The sequence below is a fragment of the Ammodytes marinus genome (assembly GCF_949987685.1).
Source record: "Ammodytes marinus genome assembly, contig: scaffold_270, whole genome shotgun sequence".
NCBI lineage: Eukaryota > Metazoa > Chordata > Actinopteri > Uranoscopiformes > Ammodytidae > Ammodytes > Ammodytes marinus.
The window spans coordinates 20,001-41,763 of NW_027648328.1; the positions used below are offsets into that span (position 1 = coordinate 20,001).

Here is a 21,763-nt window from a genome sequence, read left to right on the forward strand (position 1 = left end):
GTTATATGTGTTTCTTCAGCTGGACCAGCTCATCACAATATTAATATATTATCTTTCAAAATAACTGTAAACTACATTTAGATTTATGACATTGATTAATTAACAATGCTACTCTAACATATCTAGTTTGTGTTTATGGAAGTGAAAATGTTTGCCACTTTTTTCCTGAATTAAATAGATAAACATCTTAGAAGATATTGTCTCTTTAACTCGGTAAACATTATTTTTTTCTTCAGTTAGAACAGCTTATCACAATATACCATTACATAATATATTTCTAAACGATTGTCCATCTGTTCACTTGAGGAAAAGTAGTTTAATCCTTTTCTTCTCAAGTGAACAGATTAAGAAAACATTTGTCTTGTTAACTCAGAAAAACAGGTTAACATTATTTATTTTTTACCATCAGCAGTGTTTATTTTCCAGTCAATCAGGACTTGTCAAATTCTCAAATAGTTGAGCTGACTCTTCTTCCCTCTTTGACTGTAAAATAATAATATCACTGGATTAAATCAGATGGTTTGTCTCCTTCTACATGTGTTGATTTAAAAAATGGACTCCGAACTGACTTGAACACTCTCCCAGCTTTATTGTATGTCTGTTAAACATTTACGTTGTCAGAGTCACCTACACTGTCTCCGTTTACGGGAAATCACTTCTGAATCTGCTGCTTAGGGAGCAAACGAGAGAGACTTCTGTCTTGGAAATTTTAAAACGTTTTATTTTGTAACTTGGACTGTGGAGTTTCATTCAGGCCGTTGAGGTTGTAAAGTAACACTGATGACGCTGGGTAAGTTTAAAAGATATTTTAATTTGAATTCACATGGTTTGATTTAGTCTCTGTGTGGACTGTAGACGTGCACTTATCTGTCATTCTTCTTCTGATAACACAGTGCACAGACTATAGAAATTACAGTTATTAAAAATAATAGAAAATGTTCAAGGTTTGTAGCTAACTTGTCAGTGCATAAACAGCCAGAAAAGTGTAGAAGCTATTAAATTAAATCGCCCGCCGGCATTTTTAGCTTTCTATCTTTCTAAGTTATTCTAGAAAGGAATGAGCTTAAAAGGTTTTTCTGTGTGAAGCTTTAAAAGTTCACACGTTATGCGAAATCCACTTTCTGAAGTAGATTTTAATGCAGAGTGGGAGGGTCGCACGCTGTCAACCGTCGTCGAATTAGAAGAAAGCTAAATAAGGAGGCTGCTTTTATCAGTAGCTACAAATATGGTGGTTTATTTGGATGTTTGCCAGCTGGGAAAAAGTTACTCTGAGAACACGCGTCTGTTTCAACATTTTAAATGTGTGTCAATTCATCTTATCAAGTTATCTTAGTTTCTACAGCATTTACTACAGATTTACCGAAATAAATTGTCTCTGGACTGACATGTGCATGAAGAGTAAATGGACATTTAATCAGTGTTTTGAATGTTTTATGTTTTTGTGATTAATGGTTTTGTCTGTTTTACTGTCTGTCTGAAAATACCATCACACCACCTGTCTGAAGTCTGACTGTCACAATTTGTCATTATGGTGAGTAGAAAATAGAAAATGCACATGATATTTTGTAATCTAAAAATATAATTTAAAATTATTACTATTATTACTGACTTTACTGTGTTTGTATGTCCCCAGTGTTTCTGTTTTACCTCTCAGACCTGAGAAGATGAGTGACTCGGAGGAAAAGGACAGATCGGAGTCCTTTTCCTCGGTCTCCAGCCTCCAAGATGTCAATCATGAACCCGGACCCTCAGGCTCAAAGTAAGATAATGATTATTAATTTTGATGTTATCTGATAATCTACAGTACAGCACAGTTTATTTTATGGTTACAATTACTGGTTCAAGGTTCAGCTTTATTGCCATCATCCAATTTACGATTTCACAACTTGCAGTGTATAGGTACAATGAAATGCACAGTGCAGTATGAAAGAAGTTTAGATTTCAGACATTAACAAACAAGTCGGGTATGTACTATATGATATGTTTGTTTTTGGCACTGATGAGCTAAACAATAATTGGTGATAGGTGTTAATGGAAGACTTTCTCTAAAGTGGCAGGTCTGGAGTACACTAAATAAATCCAATAATTTGAGTCCAGTGAAAAGACACAGTAGAGTAGAGATAACAATGTTTTTTTGAGATTTATTTTAGGGTTTTGAATTATAAAGTCATTATTTTGTCTGCTACTACAAAATAGTGCAGTAAAACGTTATCAGTAAGTACAGCCTCGACCAAAGCTTACCAAAGGCCTGTTTTATGACTTTGATTGAACATTTATGTTGTGTTCCGCCGTTTGATATTAAAGCACATGTGTCAAACTCAAGGCCCAAGGGCCAAATCCGGCCCGTTTCAATTGTTGAATCGCACACACCACTGAAAACTGCAGACGTTTGTGTCCTCCCGTGCACTGAACAAAGCAGACAAAGTTTCTCCTCCTGTTGCTTCCGACAGCAACTGCCGCACGTGACACAGACGTGGCCGTAGCAGTTCACCACATAAGCAGGCTGCTATGTTTGGCCACGCGCAGCTACTGATCCTGGGTCAGCCACAACGTTAGAGTGACTGTAGTGCAGAGCCGGTGGATGTACAGGGCAGGTCATTCTGCACCTGCCTTAATTGTGTTAAAAAAATTAAAGCATTAATTCCAGAAATTAATCACCCTGCGGTAACAAGTTAAGTTTGACAGCCCTAGTGTTAATTTATGGAAATGGTAATCAGGGAAGTAATTTTAGGGAGATGAGGGAGACTTCACTGTAGCATAAGTCAGCATTGCAGTTTTGCAGAGGGGGCCAGCCGGAAAACAGTTTTTTTTGTCATTTATATAAATGCTTACCTAAGCTAAATTAAGTTTTTTTTTACTGCTGATATGCGAACTGATACTCAGCACTGCATCGGCAGACAGCTGTTTATTTTTGCACTTTTTCAAGCGTAATTATTTTGTATATTAAATTGTATACTAAAATCATCTTCACAAAAATAAATCTTCCTCTTAGTATTAGTAGGGGAGCGACAATATCCACTCCAATGTGTCCGTCAATTTATTGATTGTTTATTTTTGTAGATTGTTATATCTAAATTCCTGTGGTTCCTAGGAAGTCAAATAAAGATGTCTTGTTGGATTTTGTGAAATTAATCATAGGCCAAATTCAGCTATGTGTTTTATCCACAAATCCTGCCTTCTGATTGGAATTTCGCTAGTAGTATGGCTTTATCACATGTTATGAATAAACACATCTTGGTGTTTGCAGGGTTCATTCCCAGGGACAGGGATCAGAGTCTGGAATCTCCAGCTGTCTGTCTATGAAGAGTGACTGGTCCAAAGATTGGCAACCAGACTTCAGGAATGAACCTGGACATTCAGACACAAAGTAAGAGAACTGATGCCGACTTATTAATATAAATCACTATCATCTACCTCTGTCCTGTTGAGTTTTTGTTTGATGTATATCACAATTTATTCTAAGTTATAAACAAATAGATATCTTTAGTTCCATTTTACTCTTAGTATCTGTGACAGATGTAAGTTACATAAAAAGCTGTAATCTAATTTTAGAATAGTATAATTTATATAATTTGCACAGTACTGTACTGAAACATTTATAGGGGAGATTGCCCTAAGTTGTGCCACTTTTTACTCAAAGTGATTTTAAAGTGAGGCCTTGACAGTTATGTCTCCAACTCAAATATGTACATATATTTCAGGATGTTGTGCATCCCTGGCAATAACAACTTTGGATCTGGAATAAACTGTTTAAGAAATATAGCTTTCGGAAAAAAAGTTGTCTTGTGGCACAACTTGCCCCCGGTGTGGTGTAAGTTGTGCCACAAGAGAGAATACCATGGGGTAAATTGTGCAATTGATATATATCTCATAAATTGTAATGCAAGACAAATCCATAAAACAATTACTTATTTAAGGTTTATTTAAAGTAAATAAAGTAAATATTTTACCGTTGTCCTATGAGAATTTATCAAGAATTCACATGTTATGAATAAACACATCTTGGTGTTTGCAGGGTTCAGTATCAGGAATCAGAGTCTGGAGTCTCCAGCGGTCTGTCTATGAAGAGTGACAGGTCCAAACGTTGGCAGCCAGACTTCAGTAATGAACCTCGACCCTCAGACACAAAGTAAGAGAACTGACACCGACTTATTTATATGAATCGCTATCAGCTACCTCTGTCCTGTTGAGTTTTTGTTTGATGTATATCACGATTTATACTAAGATATACACAAATAGATATCTTTAGTGCCATTTTACTCTTAGTATCTGTGACAGATGTAAGTTACATAAAAAAGCTGTAATCTACTTTTAGAATAGTATAATTTACTTGTTCCCTCATTCAGCATTTTTTTTAAATTGATAAAAAAAGAAGATTATTCATATTTTTGAAAGCATCCTTAGTTTTCAGCATTTTTTCACACCTGCCTTAAACTTTTGCACAGTAGGGGAGAACAGGGGAATGTGAGCCATCGGGGAATGTGAGACACCCCCTGTATCTAGGCAATGGAACACATTTTTGGTCATGTGAGATATATGTTTTCAAGCCCCTCTCATTTCCCCTTGGCCATGAAAGAGAGGACCTCATGGTGATGTTGTAAGCATGTTTTTTTTGCATGTAAATGTAAATTTTCTTGCTGTCAACTTAATCGATTGTTGTGCCAAAGCAAATTGATTCAGGTAGAAACACTTATATCATACATGTTGATGAACTACCAACATATGAAACCATGTGATGATGATAACTTATTATGTAGTATTCCTTGTTTTGGAATACTTTTGCAGAAGTGTTTAGACTACCAGTTTAGTAATGGAACAGGCCAAATACAAGGCCACTTCACACTTTATACACTTGGCATTGTCACAGAAAAACTGAACTGTGCTGAACTGATTTTAAAAGCTGAAGCAATTAGATTAAAATTGACTGTGTATTGGACTGCAGATCCTTAAAAAAAAAGTATATGTATATATATATATATATATATATATATATATATATATATATATATATATATATATATATATATGTGTGTATGTATATATATATATACATATATAGCTATATATATATATAAAAAATAATGTTTTTTGTTTGTTTTATTTTTATTTTGTAACAGTAATCTGTGTATCTGAATCCGAATTTGATGAAAATGGGGGCGGGACTTGATAAGCCTTTGGCTTCTTCCGTCTCCCTTCGGACAACACAAAGTATGATGTATGAATATTTGCAAGAGAAAATTGTGTATTGTGTGGAATTGTCCGAAAGAATAATAAATAAATAAATAAATAACTGAAGATTAGCCTGATTTGCTGAGAGAGGTAGTTTTTAATCAAATTGAGGCAGTGGGGTAAAGTGAGACAAATGCTGTGGGGTAAAGTGAGACAGTGTCTGTGCCCTCTTTTAATGAATCCATTATATTTGAGGTAGCAAGGAGTCTAGTTTGATTAAGACAAAAGACAATGTGGGCTGGAGGTGGGGGTTGATGGTTAAAGGGGTGTCAGCAAGGGCATGGTTTGGCACGTATGTATGTGAGGGACAGGAGAGTGACCTTTAACATCAATAAACTCTAAGTAATATGTCTTTATTCAATGAATGATCCCAATAAAACAAATGCAGAAAAATATTAATCAAATACTCAAAAGATGGATAATGACAGCTGGGTCTAGTCCTGTGTTCTGAGTCCCAGGCTGTTCTAGCTGGTTCTGATTGTTCTTTGCTCTGACCCCCAGACACTAGCTGGCTCTAAGGGTCCTGTGTTCTGACCCCCAGACTGTGTTTTAATCTAACTTGTTCTATCTGTCATTTGAATGTTAATTATTGAATATTAATTATATGGTGTATTTGATCAGAGTTACTTTCAAGTGTTTAGAACATGTTTTTCTTAATTGACCAAACCCCATGATTCTGTTACTAGTCCGACATAAGTTTTGGAATATTTGGTTTTCAATCTAGATGTCAGGATTCTAACTGTTACAACATGTGTTGTTATGGTAGTTTCAGAGTGGAAAAAGTAAGTGGATCAGTTTACCCCCTTGATTTCTCTGGTCTGTCTCAGTTTACCCCACAGCTGCGGTAAACTGAGACACAAGACAACTTTTTTTAAAACAATCATATTTTCACTGCCCTTTGTCATGAATAAATTCTGCTAATGCCTTTTCTAGGAAACATCCTGAATTAATGGGAAATGTGTAAATTTGACTGATAAATCATTTTAGCTCCCTTAGCACATGTAAAAAGTGTCTCACATTACACCGTTCTCCCCTACTGTATAATAACATTTATACTAAAATCATCTTCACTTCACTTATAATGCTGTAATCTATTCTTAAGATGATGCTACAAACGTAAAACTTCCTATCATCATTATCAGCAGTTTGTGTATTTAGAGCTTCCTGAATGGCGTTGTTCTATTAGAATTTATCAAGAATTCACATGTTATTAATAAACACATCTTGGTGTTTGCAGGGTTCAGTATCAGGAATCAGAGTCTGGAGTCTCCAGCGGTCTGTCTGTGAAGAGTGACAGGTCCAAAGATTGGCAACCAGACTTCAGTAATGAACCTGGACCTTCAGACACAAAGTAAGAAACTGTTTCTACTGTAAACTGACCGGACATTTAGTCTTCATCCTCTGTTGAGGATGAAGACTAAATTATTTATTTATTTATTTTTTAACAATATATTTATTGGCTTTTCTTATTTCCAACAAAAACATTACAAATATACAAACAATACTTACAAACTAAATGCTTTGTTAAAAGATTTACATTCATTGTGCAGAAATACACAAAGTGGTTGCATTTGTTTTAATAACAAACTACAGGCAGATTAATAGATGATTACTTAGACAGATCAGGTCAAAATTGTTTATGAAAGCAGGAGACCGGAAATAAAATGAACTTAAATTTTACTTTAAGAACTTAATGTAAAATTCAAACAGGAAATTAACACAACTTTTACTGTTCTCTGTGACCATCTGTGGACAAATCTGGAATTTTGTCAATGACAACAAATCATTAAATTTATTTCTTCAGATGAAAGAATTTATGAAAGATTCATGTCATGTGAATAAAATGTGATCCAGACATCCTAGTCTGGAGTCCCCAGCTCTCTGTCTATGAAGAGTGACCATTCCAAAAATATTAGAAATAATTCTCAATATCAGGATTGAACCTTCAGACACAAAGTAAGAGACTGTTTCTTCTGTAAACCGAACAGGGGGAAGATGGGGGAATGAGGATGAAGATAAGAAACTATTATTTATTAATGAAGAAATGTATTCACAGGAAAAGGAGTGGAGGATCCAGTCTTTACCCGCTGTGGTCACCGGAGCTGCAGACAGACGTAATACCAGTTTGGTTCATCATGAGACTCCTACCCGCTGTGTGGAACATCATGTCATATTTATATCAACATATCAAGAACCAGCAGGTTTTAGATGAACATAAGATCAGTCTGAAGAGGAGGTGTGAAGGTGTGACTGAAGGAACTGATCAAACAGGAAGTGGAACTCTCCTCAACAGGATCTACACTGAGCTCTACATCACAGAGGGACAGAGTGAAGAGGTTAATACCCAACATGAGGTCAGGCAGCTTGAGACCGCTTCCAAGAAGAAGACACTCCATGACACTCCAATCAAGTGCCACGACATCTTTAAAGCCTTACCCGACCAACAGGGACACATCAGAGTCGTCCTGACAAACGGTGTCGCTGGAATTGGAAAAACCTTCTCAGTGCAGAAGTTCACTCTGGACTGGGCAGAGGGCTTGGAAAACCTAGACGTCAGTCTGCTGATTCTGCTTTCATTCAGGGAGCTGAACTTGATCAGAGATGAGCAGTACAGTCTTCTCAAGCTGCTCCATGTTTTCCATCCAACATTACAGAAGGTCACAGCAGAGAAGCTCGCTCTCTGTAAAGTTTTGTTCATCTTTGACGGCCTGGATGAAAGCAGACTTTCACTGAATTTCCACAACAATGAGGTTGTGTCTGATGTCACACAGGACTCATCAGTCAACGTGCTGCTGACAAACCTCATCCAGGGGAATCTGCTTCCCTCGGCTCTCATCTGGATAACTTCCCGACCTGCAGCAGCCAATCAGATCCCTCCTAAATGTGTTGACAGGGTGACAGAAGTACGAGGCTTCACCAACCCACAGAAGGAGGAGTATTTCAAGAGGAAAGTCATCGATGAAGAGCTGTCTAGCAGAATCATCTCACACATCAAGACATCCAGGAGCCTCAACATCATGTGTCTAATCCCAGTCTTCTGCTGGATCACTGCTACGGTTCTGGAGCACATGTTGACTAAAGACCAGAGAGGAGAGCTGCCCAAGACCCTGACTGGCATGTATTCACACTTTGTGATGGTTCAGATAAAGAGGAAGAAGCAGAAGTATGAAGAGGGACTTGAGATGAGTCCACAGGAGCTGACAGAGGGCGACAGGGAAGTTCTTCTGAAGTTGGGGAGGCTGGCGTTTGAACAACTGCAGAAAGGAAACATCATGTTCTACCAAGAAGACCTGGAGCAGTGTGGTCTGGATGTCACAGAGGCCTCGGTGAACTCTGGACTATGTACCGAGATTTTCAAAGAAGAGAGTGTGATCTTTGAGAAAACCGTCTACAGCTTTGTTCATCTGAGCATTCAGGAGTTTCTGGCTGCAGTCTACATGCACCACTGTCACACCAGCAAGAACACAGAGATACTGGAGGACTTCCTCGGAAAAGAGTATGTAAATTCATCTCTTGATGTCTTCCTAAGGAGCGCCTTGGAGAAATCTCTTCAAAGTCAAAATGGCCACCTGGACCAGTTTGTCCGCTTCCTTCATGGCCTCTCTCTGGAGTCCAACCAGAGACTCTTAGGAGGCCTGCTGGGTCCAACAGACAACAGTCCAGAAATCATGCATTGGGTCATCAGCAACCTTAAGGAGATGAACAGTGATGAGATCTCTCCTGACAGAAGTATCAACATCTTCCACTGTCTGACCGAGATGAACGACCAATCAGTTCATCAGGAGATCCAAGAGTTCCTGAAGTCAGAGAACAGATCAGAGAACAACCTCTCTGAGATCCACTGCTCGGGTCTGGCCGACATGCTGCAGATGTCAGAGGAGGTTCTGGACGAGTTGGACCTGGAAAAGTACAACACGTCAGACCAGGGACGACAGAGACTGATTCCAGCTGTGAGGAACTGCAAAAAGGCTCTGTAAGTCCAGATGTGATTAACATTGATCGTTGTAGAGTTTGAGTTCAAAATATTTAATTCTTCTTCTTTTACTATTTAATAACATTTCTAAAATCCAGAAAAACCCATCTTTAATCTGCAAGATTAAGGCAAAACAAAGATAAAATGTGACCCTCTGACGTGAAGAGCAAAGGTTTCTCAAATCATGAAATGTCAAACTGCTCTGCCATCACTTCTCTTTCATAATACATGTTTCATTACAGACTTTCTGACTGTGGACTTTCAGCGACTCACTGTGAAGTTGTGGCTTCAGCTCTGAAGTCCAATCACTCCTCTCTGATAGAGCTGGACCTGAGTAGAAACAACAACCTTAAGGATGCAGGAGTGAAACTTATCTCCGCTGGACTAGAGAGTGCAAACTGCAGACTGGAGAAACTGAGGTCAGTTCACTGACCATAGCTAATGTAGAGTTTTGTTCTTATTGAATTGACTAAGGTTTTATGGTTTTGGTTAAAGTTCAGTATAGAAATGAAATGTACAGTTTTCAGAGGGCTCGAGACTAATATTCCTCTTTCTTGGGGACGATCGCAAAATGTTTTGGGGGCGATGAGAGATGGACCTGAACACGCGTGATTTGTTTATTGATTATTTTTCCTTTACATAACTTCTTCTTTATTTAGCTTAAAGGGCTGCGGTTTGTCCGAGAACAGCTGTGCTTCTCTGGCCTCAGCTCTGAAGTCCAACCCCTCCCATCTCAGAGAGCTGGAGCTGAGTAGCAATGAGCTGCAGGATTCAGGAGTGAAGCAACTGTGTGGTTTTCTGGAGAGTCAAGACTGTAGACTGGAGACTCTGAGGTCGGATACCATCTTATCTTTTACTTCTGTGCTGTGTATGATACGTTTTCTAAACTTCTACGTCCTAAACCTTTTTTTTACCTGTATAGATTGTTAACATTGAAAGATTTCAAGCAGGAAATATTATCTAAGCTAACACAATTTATATTTTATTCAGATTGAGGGACTGCAGTTTGTCCGAAAACAGCTGTGCTTCTCTGGCCTCAGCTCTGAAGTCCAACCCCTCCCATCTCAGAGAGCTGGATCTGAGTCACAACGAGCTGCAGGATTCAGGAGTGAAGTTGATGAGTGGTATTCTTGAGAGTCAACAATGTAAACTGGAGACTCTGAGGTCAGATACCACTGTTTTACTATTGCACTAAGATTAATATGATTTGAAAGATTGTGGTGACAATAATCTGCAGATTTAAGGATGATATTCTACTCATACACTTTTAATGTCAAAGTCTTTCTTCTTCCGTGCGTCTGTCATTAAAATAAATTCTTCACAAATCATTTTACGATCCACAAGGTTGTGTTTAGACTTAAGAATATGAAATGGAGCCCAGAAGGTAAGAATAGTATATACAAGATAGCGAGACATAGCGAGTCTGATGTCACACGTCTGTTTCTACAGAGCAAAAATCGGCCTCAAATTCCTCGTAGAGGCCAACGCTCCGTCATTTTCCATCTATCCAGTGCAGAGAGATAACGTTGGGGCGAGGAAACACACCCCTATAGCTAAATTTATTCCGCAAGCGCATCTGACATATGGAAATTATAAAACTGGATAAACAAACGCATTATGAGGTTTTAATATGTACATTGTTTATCAGTAAAGATACAGATAAAGTCTACCGTATGCTTTTTCAATTAAATCGGTTTGGTTTGTCAAATAAATACTGTATGTCTCTACGTATCTTTTGAAGCAGCATCACGTTATTATTTATATAAATGAGAGCTATTATTCAATTGTGTATTTTACTATGAACAGATTTTTCAACATTGAAGGATTTCTAGCAGGAACATTGTCTCTAAATTTACATAATGTATTCTTTATGCAGATTGAGTGGCTGTAGTTTGTCAGAGACCAGCTGTGCATCTTCGACCTCAGCTCTGAAGTCCAACCCCTCCCATCTCAGAGAGCTGGATCTGAGTGAAAACGAGCTGCAGGATTCTGTAATGAAGCAGCTGTGTGATTTTCTGGAGAGTCCACACTGTAAACTGGAGACTCTGAGGTTAGTTCAATGACTCAATGAATTACTATTGAATATATTACACTCAACAAAAATATAAACGCAACACTATTGTTTTTGCTCCCATTTTTCATGAGATGGACTTAAAGATCTAAAATTCATTCCAGATACACAATTGTACCATTTCTCTCAAACATTGTTCACAAATCCGTCTAAATGTGTGATAGTGAGCACTTCTGCTTTGCTGAGATAATCCATCCCACCTTACAGGTGTGCCACATCAAGATGCTGATCTGACATCATGATTAGTGCACAGGTGTGCCTTAGACTGTCCACAATAAAAGGCCACCCTGAAATGAAGAACGCCCTGTCCACTTCAGCAAATACAGAGGAATGGCTTCCGGCTACCTGGTGGTGCTGCCCACCAAGGTGAGGAGGTCAGTGAGCCTACGGGTGGAAGGCAGGGGGCCCACCAGGTGCTTTTTGACCTGGTCGAAATGCCTCTCGGGGACCAGAATCGGCGCCAAGGGGGCTTTGGTATCATGTGTACCTTGAACACGCTGACAGGTCAAACTGAAGCTAGCCCAGGTCTTTACATCCCTCCTGAGGCGGGGCCAGACAAATGTAACACCCACCAGCTTCGTATACGCCTGAACACGCAGATTGCATAAACCATTGATCAGGTACTGTATATAAATAGGCGCCCCCAACCCACGTGCACCATCGGGCGGGGCTGGTCAGTAGAGACATCGCACAGGAGCCTTGCTGTCATCAAACACAGCACAGCAGCCACGGACCTGAAGTTGTAGGACATGGTGTAGTAGGGACATCTGAGCCAGCGGCCTGGTCTGCAGTCCTAACAGCGTAGTCGAGTCCCAAGTGCACAGACCCCAAAGTTGTCCTTACCAGCCATGCTGAATATCAGTGGTGAACTCAGGGACGGCGGAAAACTGATGTTGCTGGAGGACGGGCCATGGCTCAGAAGTCTTTGCAATTGCGGAAGTCAGTGGCTTGTGGTCCACGAAGGCAGTGAAATGGAGGCGGTTCAACAGGAATGTAGGGACTTTATGGTGCGGTGTGCATGAACCTGGCACGGTGTCCTACTATACCAGTTTAGAGGCTCCCTTTGTGGAAAGCAGTGCCCAAGGAAGTCAATGGATGACAGGCCAAACTAACTAAGCAGGATTGACTATTAGTCACTGCACCCTGATCCTTTCAAACAGCTGCCACAGGTGTGTCAGATGCTCCTCTGAAGCCGATGCAGGCATGATGCTACACTGTGCGCCTAGAACGACCAGCAGCCACCAGCTTGAAATAATATCTTTAATAAACAGCAGCTTACTTTCCCTGCCAGTGGCGTTGGCCATCCCTGGGCAGTTAAGTTTGTGTTTTGTGCCTGGAAGGCACTCCCCTCCCCCAACGGTTAGGGTTAGGGCCTTCCAGGCAGCACTGCCCTAAGTATACATAAATATAGAAAGATCATTTTTAAAGTGAAATACAGTAATAATGTTGTAATGGACACAACTGTTCATGATAATATATGGTTCTGCAGTCATTATCAACATGCCTTCAAGTTTTAAATAAAATTCAGAATAATGAACATTGACCAAATTTCTACCCCCTAAGCAGGCAACGTATCTCTGGGGATACATACATTTCAAATTCTGCTAAAAAACCCACAAACACAGATGGATTTTTTTTTTCTTCATCAGCATGTTAAGACAAATGTCCTAATTCAATATATGAATTTAGATTGTTATTTTAATGAAAATAAGTATGTCTAATATATGATTACTTACACCCTGGGAAGCTGGCGCTTCACCACTGGCGTACATGTTGATTTCTGATCAGGCTGACTAAACAATGAAAGATAACTTGAACCAAATCATGTCACCTAGATGCTAATAACAGACAAGTCTTTTGATAAATGCTAACTAGATTAGTGAAAACCTTCCAGCAAGCCCCCTACAGGATGTTAAAGAGTATGTATCTCCCAGTGCACGTTGGCTGTTTTAGGGCTAAGGTGATAACAAATATCAAGGATTTATTAACCTTAATAAGGCATTGCTCTTTAGATCCGGTAGCTTGAAAAATCATAGTTAAAGGTTCAGTAAGCGGAATGGTCAGTTTAGCTAACTTCCTGTCAGTGACTGCAGTTAGCAGTCCCTTCCCTCGTCCCTACGTCACCACATTAAGCAGCGCGTTATCTAGCATCATCTCAGATCCATAAGTGTGTTAAAACATGATAAAAACCATCAAAACAGAAATTTTTACCTGCTCCGCCATTGTAGGCGTATACACATTCACCCATCTGTCGCTCTGCACGTGCACCGGCAGTGAGACGGGTGCCGGTTTGTAGCGTTCTCTCTTCTGATTGGTTATTAGTAGTGGGATCCACAAAAAGTTTATTTGAAGATTACATGCAGAGCAGCTGACTGAGAGATCGGCTTTATGAAACACGCACACTATATACGTGATCACTGTATGAATAAAGAGCGATTTAATACTTATATTAACATAAATAAATCGCTTACTTCACCTTTAATTATTTACCAGAGTCCACACTGTTACAGACTGGAGACTCTGAGGTCAGTTGACTGACTCTGTTGCTATTGTAAATCTAATATATTTGATTAACAATTCAACCTTATTCATGTACAAATGTAGGTTACAATCATACATTTATGAATTTTATTTGTTCATATTTACATTTTTCTTGTGCAAAGCCTATTCTTTTTTTCTGCAGTCACAAAATAAACTGTTGAAAATGTTTAATATGTGTTCACAATTTTTAGCAAATTCACATTTTTTATTCTCAAGATCCTCCAACTAATATTTTAGTCTACATTGAAAACATTTACTATTTGAAAGAGAATAATTTCATTGGTTTTCATTCATTTCAGTTTGTTTCAGCAAATAATATCAGTTCATTGATATTGATGAATCTGATCAACACAAACACGCACGCACGCACGCACACACACACACACACACACACACACACACACACACCGAGGTAAAAAGAGGACCGAGGTAAAAGCATATTATGTTGTTATGCATATAAGGGGGATATCTGTAGAAGGCTGACATTATGATGATCCACTACAACACAATGACAAAATCACTCTAGTCACTTAGAGGAAAGTTCATTGATTAGAACAAAGTCATGTTGAGCTGCACATTTAAAACCTGAACACATCTGATTGGATTATTAATTATTTTTTATTTCCATCATATTATCCAGATTGTGGGACTGCAGTTTGTCAGAGATCAGCTGTGCTTCTCTGGCCTCAGCTCTGAAGTCCAACCCCTCCCATCTCAGAGAGCTGGATCTGAGTCACAACGAGCTGCAGGATTCAGGAGTGAAGCTGCTGTGTGGTTTTCTGGAGAGTCCACACTGTAGACTGGAAACACTGCTGTAAGTTCACTGACTCTGTTACTATTGTAGATCACATCAGATTATACAGGTGAAACTCGAAAAATTAGAATATCGTGCAAAAATTCATTTATTTCAGTAATTCAACTTTATAGGTGAAAATAATATCTTATACAGACTCATTACATACAAAGTGAGATATGTGAAGCCTTTATTTTCTATAATTGTGATTATTATGGCTTACAGTTTATAAAAACCCCAAATTCAAAATCTCAGAAAATTAGAATATTACATAAAATCAATAAAAAAAGGATTTTAAATACAGAAATGTCGGCCCTCTAGAAAGTATAATCATGCATATGTACTAAGTACTTGGTTTGGGCCCCTTTTGCATGAATTATTGCCTAAATGCGGCGTGGCATGGATGCTATCAGCCTGTGGCACTGCTGAGGTGTTATGGAAGCCCAGGTTGCTTTGATGTGGCCTTCAGCTCGTCTGTATTGTTGGGTCTGGTGTGTATCATCTTCCTCTTGACAATAGTCCATAGTTTCTCTATGGAGTTAAGGTCAGGAGAGTTGTCTGGCCATTCATGCAGAGTAATACCATGGTCAGTCAACCAGTTACCAGTGGTTTATGGTACTGTGGGCAGGTGCCAAGTCTAGCTGGAAATGGAAATTGTCATCTCCATAAAGCTTGTCAACAGACAGAACCATGAAGTGCTCTAAAATCTTCTGGTAGATGGCTGTGGTGACTTTGGACTTGATAACACAGTGGACCAACAGCAGCAGATGACATGATACCTCAATTATCATCTGTCTGTTGACAAGCTTTATGGAGATGCTGAATTACTTTTTCCAGCAAGACTTGACACCTGTCCACAGTGCCAAAACCACAAGTAACTGGTTGATTGACCATGGTATTACTGTGTTGATTGGCCAGACAACTCTCCTGACCTGAACCCAATAGAGAAACTATGGACTATTGTCAAGAGGAAGATGATACACACCAGACCCAACAATACAGACGAGCTGAAGGCCACTATCAAAGCAACCTGGGCTTCCATAACACCTCAGCAGTGCCACAGACTGATAGCATCCATGCCACACCGCATTTAGGCAATAATTTGTGCAAAAGGGGCCCAAACCAAGTACTTAGTACATATGCATGATTATGCTTTATAGAGGGCCGACATTTCTGTATTTAAAATCCTTTTTTTATTGATTTTATGTAATATTCTAATTTTCTGAGATTTTGAATTTGGGGTTTTCATAAGCTGTAAGCCATAATAATCACAATTATAACAAATAAAGGCTTGAAATATCTCACTTTGAATGTAATGAGTCTATATAATATATTAGTTTCACCATTTAGGTTGAATTACTGAAATAAATGAACTTTTGCACGATATTCTAATTTTTCGAGTTTCACCTGTATATTATTCATAAACAATTTAACCTAATTTATGTACAAACATACTAAAAGTGCAATACTCTTGCATTCAATTGGTTTCCAGGCCATGCGCTGCTAGACGCGCCCAAATTAACCACACCTTTTCTTTGGGTTTGAGGTTGTTTATTCCTCTGACTCAACAGACACTAAGGCATTCTTTTCTTACCGGATTGGAGGAGAAATAGGCCGGTGCGTTACCTGGCGATCGTTATTTTGTGCATGTTTGTGGTCGATTTGCTGTGTGGCTGATTTGTTGCGTGGCTGATTTGTTGCGATCTAAAAACAGTGCGACTGCATACCTGGGAACCCAGTTCCCCGACTGAAATAGATTAGAAGCCTCGCCATGCCAATTGTGGGGCGGCGTTTGCTTTACGCACCGTCCTATCCCTCCAACCAAATGTAATTAATCATAAATCATTTAAATAATCAACAAACAACTCAAAATTCATAAACAAATGCAAAATATACAATAAATCCTGAAATCAATAATTTGGCTTCAACACATAACTTACATCCATAAAGTTATATATTTTCCTTGTTCATGTTTTCATTTTTCTTATTCTGCTGTCACAAAAACTGTAGAAAATGTTTAATTAATGTTCATTATTTTGGTAAATTGTCATATTATTACTGAAGATCCTCCAACTAATATTTTAGTTTATAAAGCAAACGTTTACTAGTTGAAAGATAATTTAATTGGTTTCCATTAATTTCAAATTGTCTTAAAAAATTATATCTGTTCATTGATATTAATCTGTCTGAACACACACGCGTACACACACACACACACACACACACACACACACACACACACACACACACTCAAACACACACACAGGAAGACAAAGATGAAAGCATATTACCAAATGTAGGTGTTAAATGGATCAATATCATTTGTCTCCTCTTATTCCAGACCTGACTGAGATCAGCAGCGTTGTTAATCTGTGTTGACATGAATAGGTGTGTGAATGTTGTGGTGACATGTGGAGGATGTCTGTAGAAGGCTGACATTATGATGATCCACAACAACACAATGACAAAGTCACTCTACTCATTTGAGAGGAAAGCTCATTGATTAGAACAAAGTCATGTTGAGCTGCACATTTAAAACCTGAACACATCTGATTGGATTATTGATTATTTTTTATTTACATAATTTATTCTTTATTCAGATTGTGCCGCTGCAGCTTGTCAGAGATCAGCTGTGCTTCTCTGGCTTCAACTCTGAAGTCCAACCCCTCCCATCTCAGGAAGCTGGATCTGAGCTGGAACAACAAGCTGCAGGATTCAGGAGTGAAGCTGCTGTGTGGTTTTCTGGAGAGTCCACACTGTAGACTGGAGACTCTGGGGTCAGTTCACTGACTCTGTTACTATTGAAGATCTTATATATTTTATTAACAATTAAACCTAATTTATGTACAAACATAACTTACATCCATAAAGTTATACATTTTTGTTGTTCATGTTTTAATTGTTCTTATTCTGCTGTCACAAGAACTGTAGAAAATGTTTAATTAATGTTCATTATTTTGGTAAATTGTCATATTATTACTGAAGATCCTCCAACTAATATTTTAGTTTATAAAGCAAATGTTTACTAGTTGAAAGAGAATAATTTAATTGGTTTCTATTTATTTCAAATTGTCTTAAAAAATTATATCTGTTCATTGATATTAATCTGTCAGAACACACTCACACATACTCACTTACACCCACCCACACACACACACACACACACACACACACACACACACACACACACACACACACACACACACACACACACACGCAAACACAAACACACACGCAAACGCACACACACACACACACACACACACACACACACACACACACACACACACACTCAAACACACATACACACACACACACACACACACAGGAAGACAAAGATCAAAGCATATTACCAAATGTAGGTGTTAAATGGATCAATATCATTTGTCTCCTCTCATTCCAGACCTGACTGAGATCAGCAGCTTGATATCAATTTGTGTTGACATGAATAGGTGTGTGAATGTTGTGGTGACATGTGGGTGATGTCTGTAGAAGGCTGACATTATGATGATCCACAACAACACAATGACAAAGTCGCTCTACTCATTATAGAGGAAAGCTCATTGATTAGGACAAAGTCATGTTGAGCTGCACATTTAAAAACCTGAACACATCTGATTGGGTTATTAAATATTTTGTATTTGCATCTTTTATTCTTTATTCAGATTGATCGACTGCAGTTTGTCAGAGATCAGCTGTGCTTCTCTGGCCTCAACTCTGAAGTCCAACCCCTCCCATCTCAGAAAGCTGGATCTGGACTCCAACAAGCTGCAGGATTCAGGAGTGGAGCTGCTGTGTGGTTTTCTGGAGAGTCCACTCTGTAGACTGGAAACACTGCTGTAAGTTCACTGACTCTGTTACTATTGTAGATCACATCAGATTATATATTATTCATAAACAATTTAACCTAATTTATGTACAAACATAATAAAAGTGCAATACTTTTGCGTTCAATTGGTTTCCAGGCCATGCACTGCTAGACACACCCAAATTAACCACACCTTTTCTTTGGGTTTGAGGTTGTTTATTCCTCTGACTCAACAGACACTAAGGCATTCTTTTCTTACCGGATTGGAGGAGAAATAGGCCGGTGCGTTACCTGGCGATCGTTATTTTGTGCATGTTTGTGGTCGATTTGCTGCGTGGCTGATTTGTTGCTTGGCTGATTTGTTGCGGTCTAAAAACAGTGCGACTGCATACCTGGGAACCCATTTCACCGACTGGGCACAGCTGAAATAGATTAGAAGTCGCCCTCGCCATGCCAATTGTGGGGCGGCGTTTGCTTTACGCACCGTCCTATCCCTCCAACCAAATGTAATTAATCATAAATCATTTAAATAATCAACAAACAACTCAAAATTCATAAACAAATGCAAAATATAAAATACATCCTGAAATCAATAATTTGGCTTCAACACATAACTTACATCCATAAAGTTATATATTTTCCTTGTTCATGTTTTCATTTTTCTTATTCTGCTGTCACGAAAACTGTAGAAAATGTTTAATTAATGTTCATTATTTTGGTAAATTGTCATATTATTACTGAAGATCCTCCAACTAATATTTTAGTTTATAAAGCAAACGTTTACTAGTTGAAAGAGAATCATTTAATTGGTTTCCATTCATTTCAAATTGTCTTAAAAAATATATGTTCATTGATATTAATCTGTCTGAACACACACCCACACGCACACACACACACACACACACACACACACACACACACACACACACACACACACACACACACACACACACACACACACACACACACACACACACACACACACACACACAGGAATATTACCAAATGTAGGTGTTAAGTGGATCAATATCATATTTATCGAATAGGTGTGTGAATGTTGTGGTGACATGTGGGTGATGTCTGTAGAAGGCTGACATTATGATGATCCACAACAACACAATGACAAAGTCACTCTACTCATTTTAGAGGAAAGCTCATTGATTAGAACAAAGTCATGTTGAGCTGCACATTTAAAACCTGAACACATCTGATTGGATTATTGATTATTTTTTATTTATATAATGTATTCTTTATTCAGATTGGAGCACTGCAGCTTGTCAGAGATCAGCTGTGCTTCTCTGGCCTCAGCGCTGAAGTCCAACCCCTCCCATCTCAGAGAGCTGGATCTGAGCTACAACAAGCTGCAGGATTCAGGAGTGAAGCTGCTGTGTGGTTTTCTAGAGAGTCCACACTGTAGACTGGAGACTCTGGGGTCAGTTCACTGACTCTGTTACTATTGAAGATCTTATATATTTTATTAACATTTAAACCTAATTTATGTACAAACATACCTTACATCCATAAAGTTATACATTTTTGTTGTTCATGTTTTAATTTTTCTTATTCTGCTGTCACAAGAACTGTAGAAAATGTTTAATTAATGTTCATTATTTTGGTAAATTGTCATATTATTACTGAAGATCCTCCAACTAATATTTTAGTTTATAAAGCAAATGTTTACTAGTTGAAAGAGAATAATTTAATTGGTTTCCATTAATTTCAAATTGTCTTAAAAAATCATGTCTGTTCAATGATATTAATCTGTCAGAACACACTCACACATACTCACTTACACCCACCCACCCACACACACACACACACACACACACACACACACACACACACACGCAAACACAAACACACACGCAAACGCACACACACACACACACACACACACACACACACACACACACACACACACACACACACACTCAAACACACATACACACACACACACACACACACACACACACACACACAGGAAGACAAAGATCAAAGCATATTACCAAATGTAGGTGTTAAATGGATCAATATCATTTGTCTCCTCTCATTCCAAACCTGACTGAGATCAGCAGCTTGATATCAATTTGTGTTGACATGAATAGGTGTGTGAATGTTGTGGTGACATGTGGGTGATGTCTGTAGAAGGCTGACATTATGATGATCCACAACAACACAATGACAAAGTCACTCTACTCATTTTAGAGGAAAGCTCATTGATTAGAACAAAGTCATGTTGAGCTGCACATTTAAAACCTGAACACATCTGATTGGATTATTGATTATTTTTTATTTATATAATGTATTCTTTATTCAGATTAGAGCACTGCAGTTTGTCAGAGATCAGCTGTGCTTCTCTGGCCTCAGCGCTGAAGTCCAACCCCTCCCATCTCAGAGAGCTGGATCTGAGTTACAACTACCTGCAGGATTCAGCAGTGAAGCCTCTGTCTGATCTTAAGGAGAGTCCACACTACAGACTGGAGACTCTGATGTGAGTAGAGGGTTGGAGTCAGTCCATGTTGCTTTCAGCTGAATGTCACTAAACACAGTTAGTATCAAAGCAAAGATCCAGTATTTCCTGGTAAACCTTAAACCTTGTCATTAGCTGCTTTCCTCATTTAAAAACTGCATTTTGTTTTCACTCCGGTTATCTTTGTCTAATTTTACATTTGTTTGATGATCTGAAACATTTAGTTGTGACAAATGTGCAAAAATAGAAGAAGTCTGGAAAGAGGCAAATACCGTTTTCATAGCACTGTAGGACATTTCATATTTCATATTTACACAGTGACTAAGTTTATGTTTGAACGTTTAAAAGATAACAGAACAAATGTGTAAATATAAAAACATATGGACATTAAAAAAGACAAAAGGAAATATATAAACGTAAACAGACTCACTGACTGACAGCTGATGGAGGGAGTCTCTGTAAACTCTGATTCATTACTTCTGTTGTGTTCTTCTCTCAACAGATGGAAATGATCGTGAGTGAGTGAGTGAGTGAGTGAGTGTGTGAGTGAGTTACTCAGTGTGTGTGTGTGTGTGTGTGTGTGAGTGAGTGAGTGAGTCAGTGTGTGTGTGTGTGTGTGTGTGTGTGTGTGTGAGTGATCAAACGTCCCGCAGAGCGACTAAAGATGAGGAGGACGAACTCTAAATAAGATAACGCTGGTGTTCCACATACAGACACTGTGTAGTAATGGGCTTCCTGACCATCTCAACAGAGCGTTTCACTAACATGTTGACAGATGTCTATGCCACTGATTGACACGGAGGGGTAACTGGTCTCTGTGCTTGTGTGTGTGTGATTGATTCAACAAGCATAAATGACTGTTTGCTTCCACCTCCCTG

The 21,763-nt window shown here is 38.6% G+C and overlaps 1 protein-coding gene across 1 annotated transcript in view; it reads left to right on the forward strand.

Annotated features, from left to right (window-relative positions):
• LOC307270745 (uncharacterized protein) overlaps positions 1 to 21,397 on the forward strand; it is a gene marked incomplete at both ends in the record, with an annotated part of 27,691 nt that extends 6,294 nt beyond the window's left edge. The window contains 15 exons of the mRNA XM_080054628.1: positions 1,655 to 1,759; positions 3,248 to 3,367; positions 4,016 to 4,129; positions 6,467 to 6,580; positions 7,286 to 9,202; positions 9,445 to 9,621; positions 9,862 to 10,035; positions 10,193 to 10,366; positions 11,079 to 11,252; positions 14,455 to 14,628; positions 17,208 to 17,384; positions 18,273 to 18,446; positions 19,674 to 19,847; positions 20,733 to 20,906; positions 21,388 to 21,397. Of these exons, the coding sequence (XP_079910754.1) occupies positions 1,655 to 1,759; positions 3,248 to 3,367; positions 4,016 to 4,129; positions 6,467 to 6,580; positions 7,286 to 9,202; positions 9,445 to 9,621; positions 9,862 to 10,035; positions 10,193 to 10,366; positions 11,079 to 11,252; positions 14,455 to 14,628; positions 17,208 to 17,384; positions 18,273 to 18,446; positions 19,674 to 19,847; positions 20,733 to 20,906; positions 21,388 to 21,397 (3,952 nt within the window). The remainder of the gene's footprint in view (positions 1 to 1,654; positions 1,760 to 3,247; positions 3,368 to 4,015; positions 4,130 to 6,466; positions 6,581 to 7,285; positions 9,203 to 9,444; positions 9,622 to 9,861; positions 10,036 to 10,192; positions 10,367 to 11,078; positions 11,253 to 14,454; positions 14,629 to 17,207; positions 17,385 to 18,272; positions 18,447 to 19,673; positions 19,848 to 20,732; positions 20,907 to 21,387) is intronic.
• Positions 21,398 to 21,763: the final 366 nt, after the last annotated feature.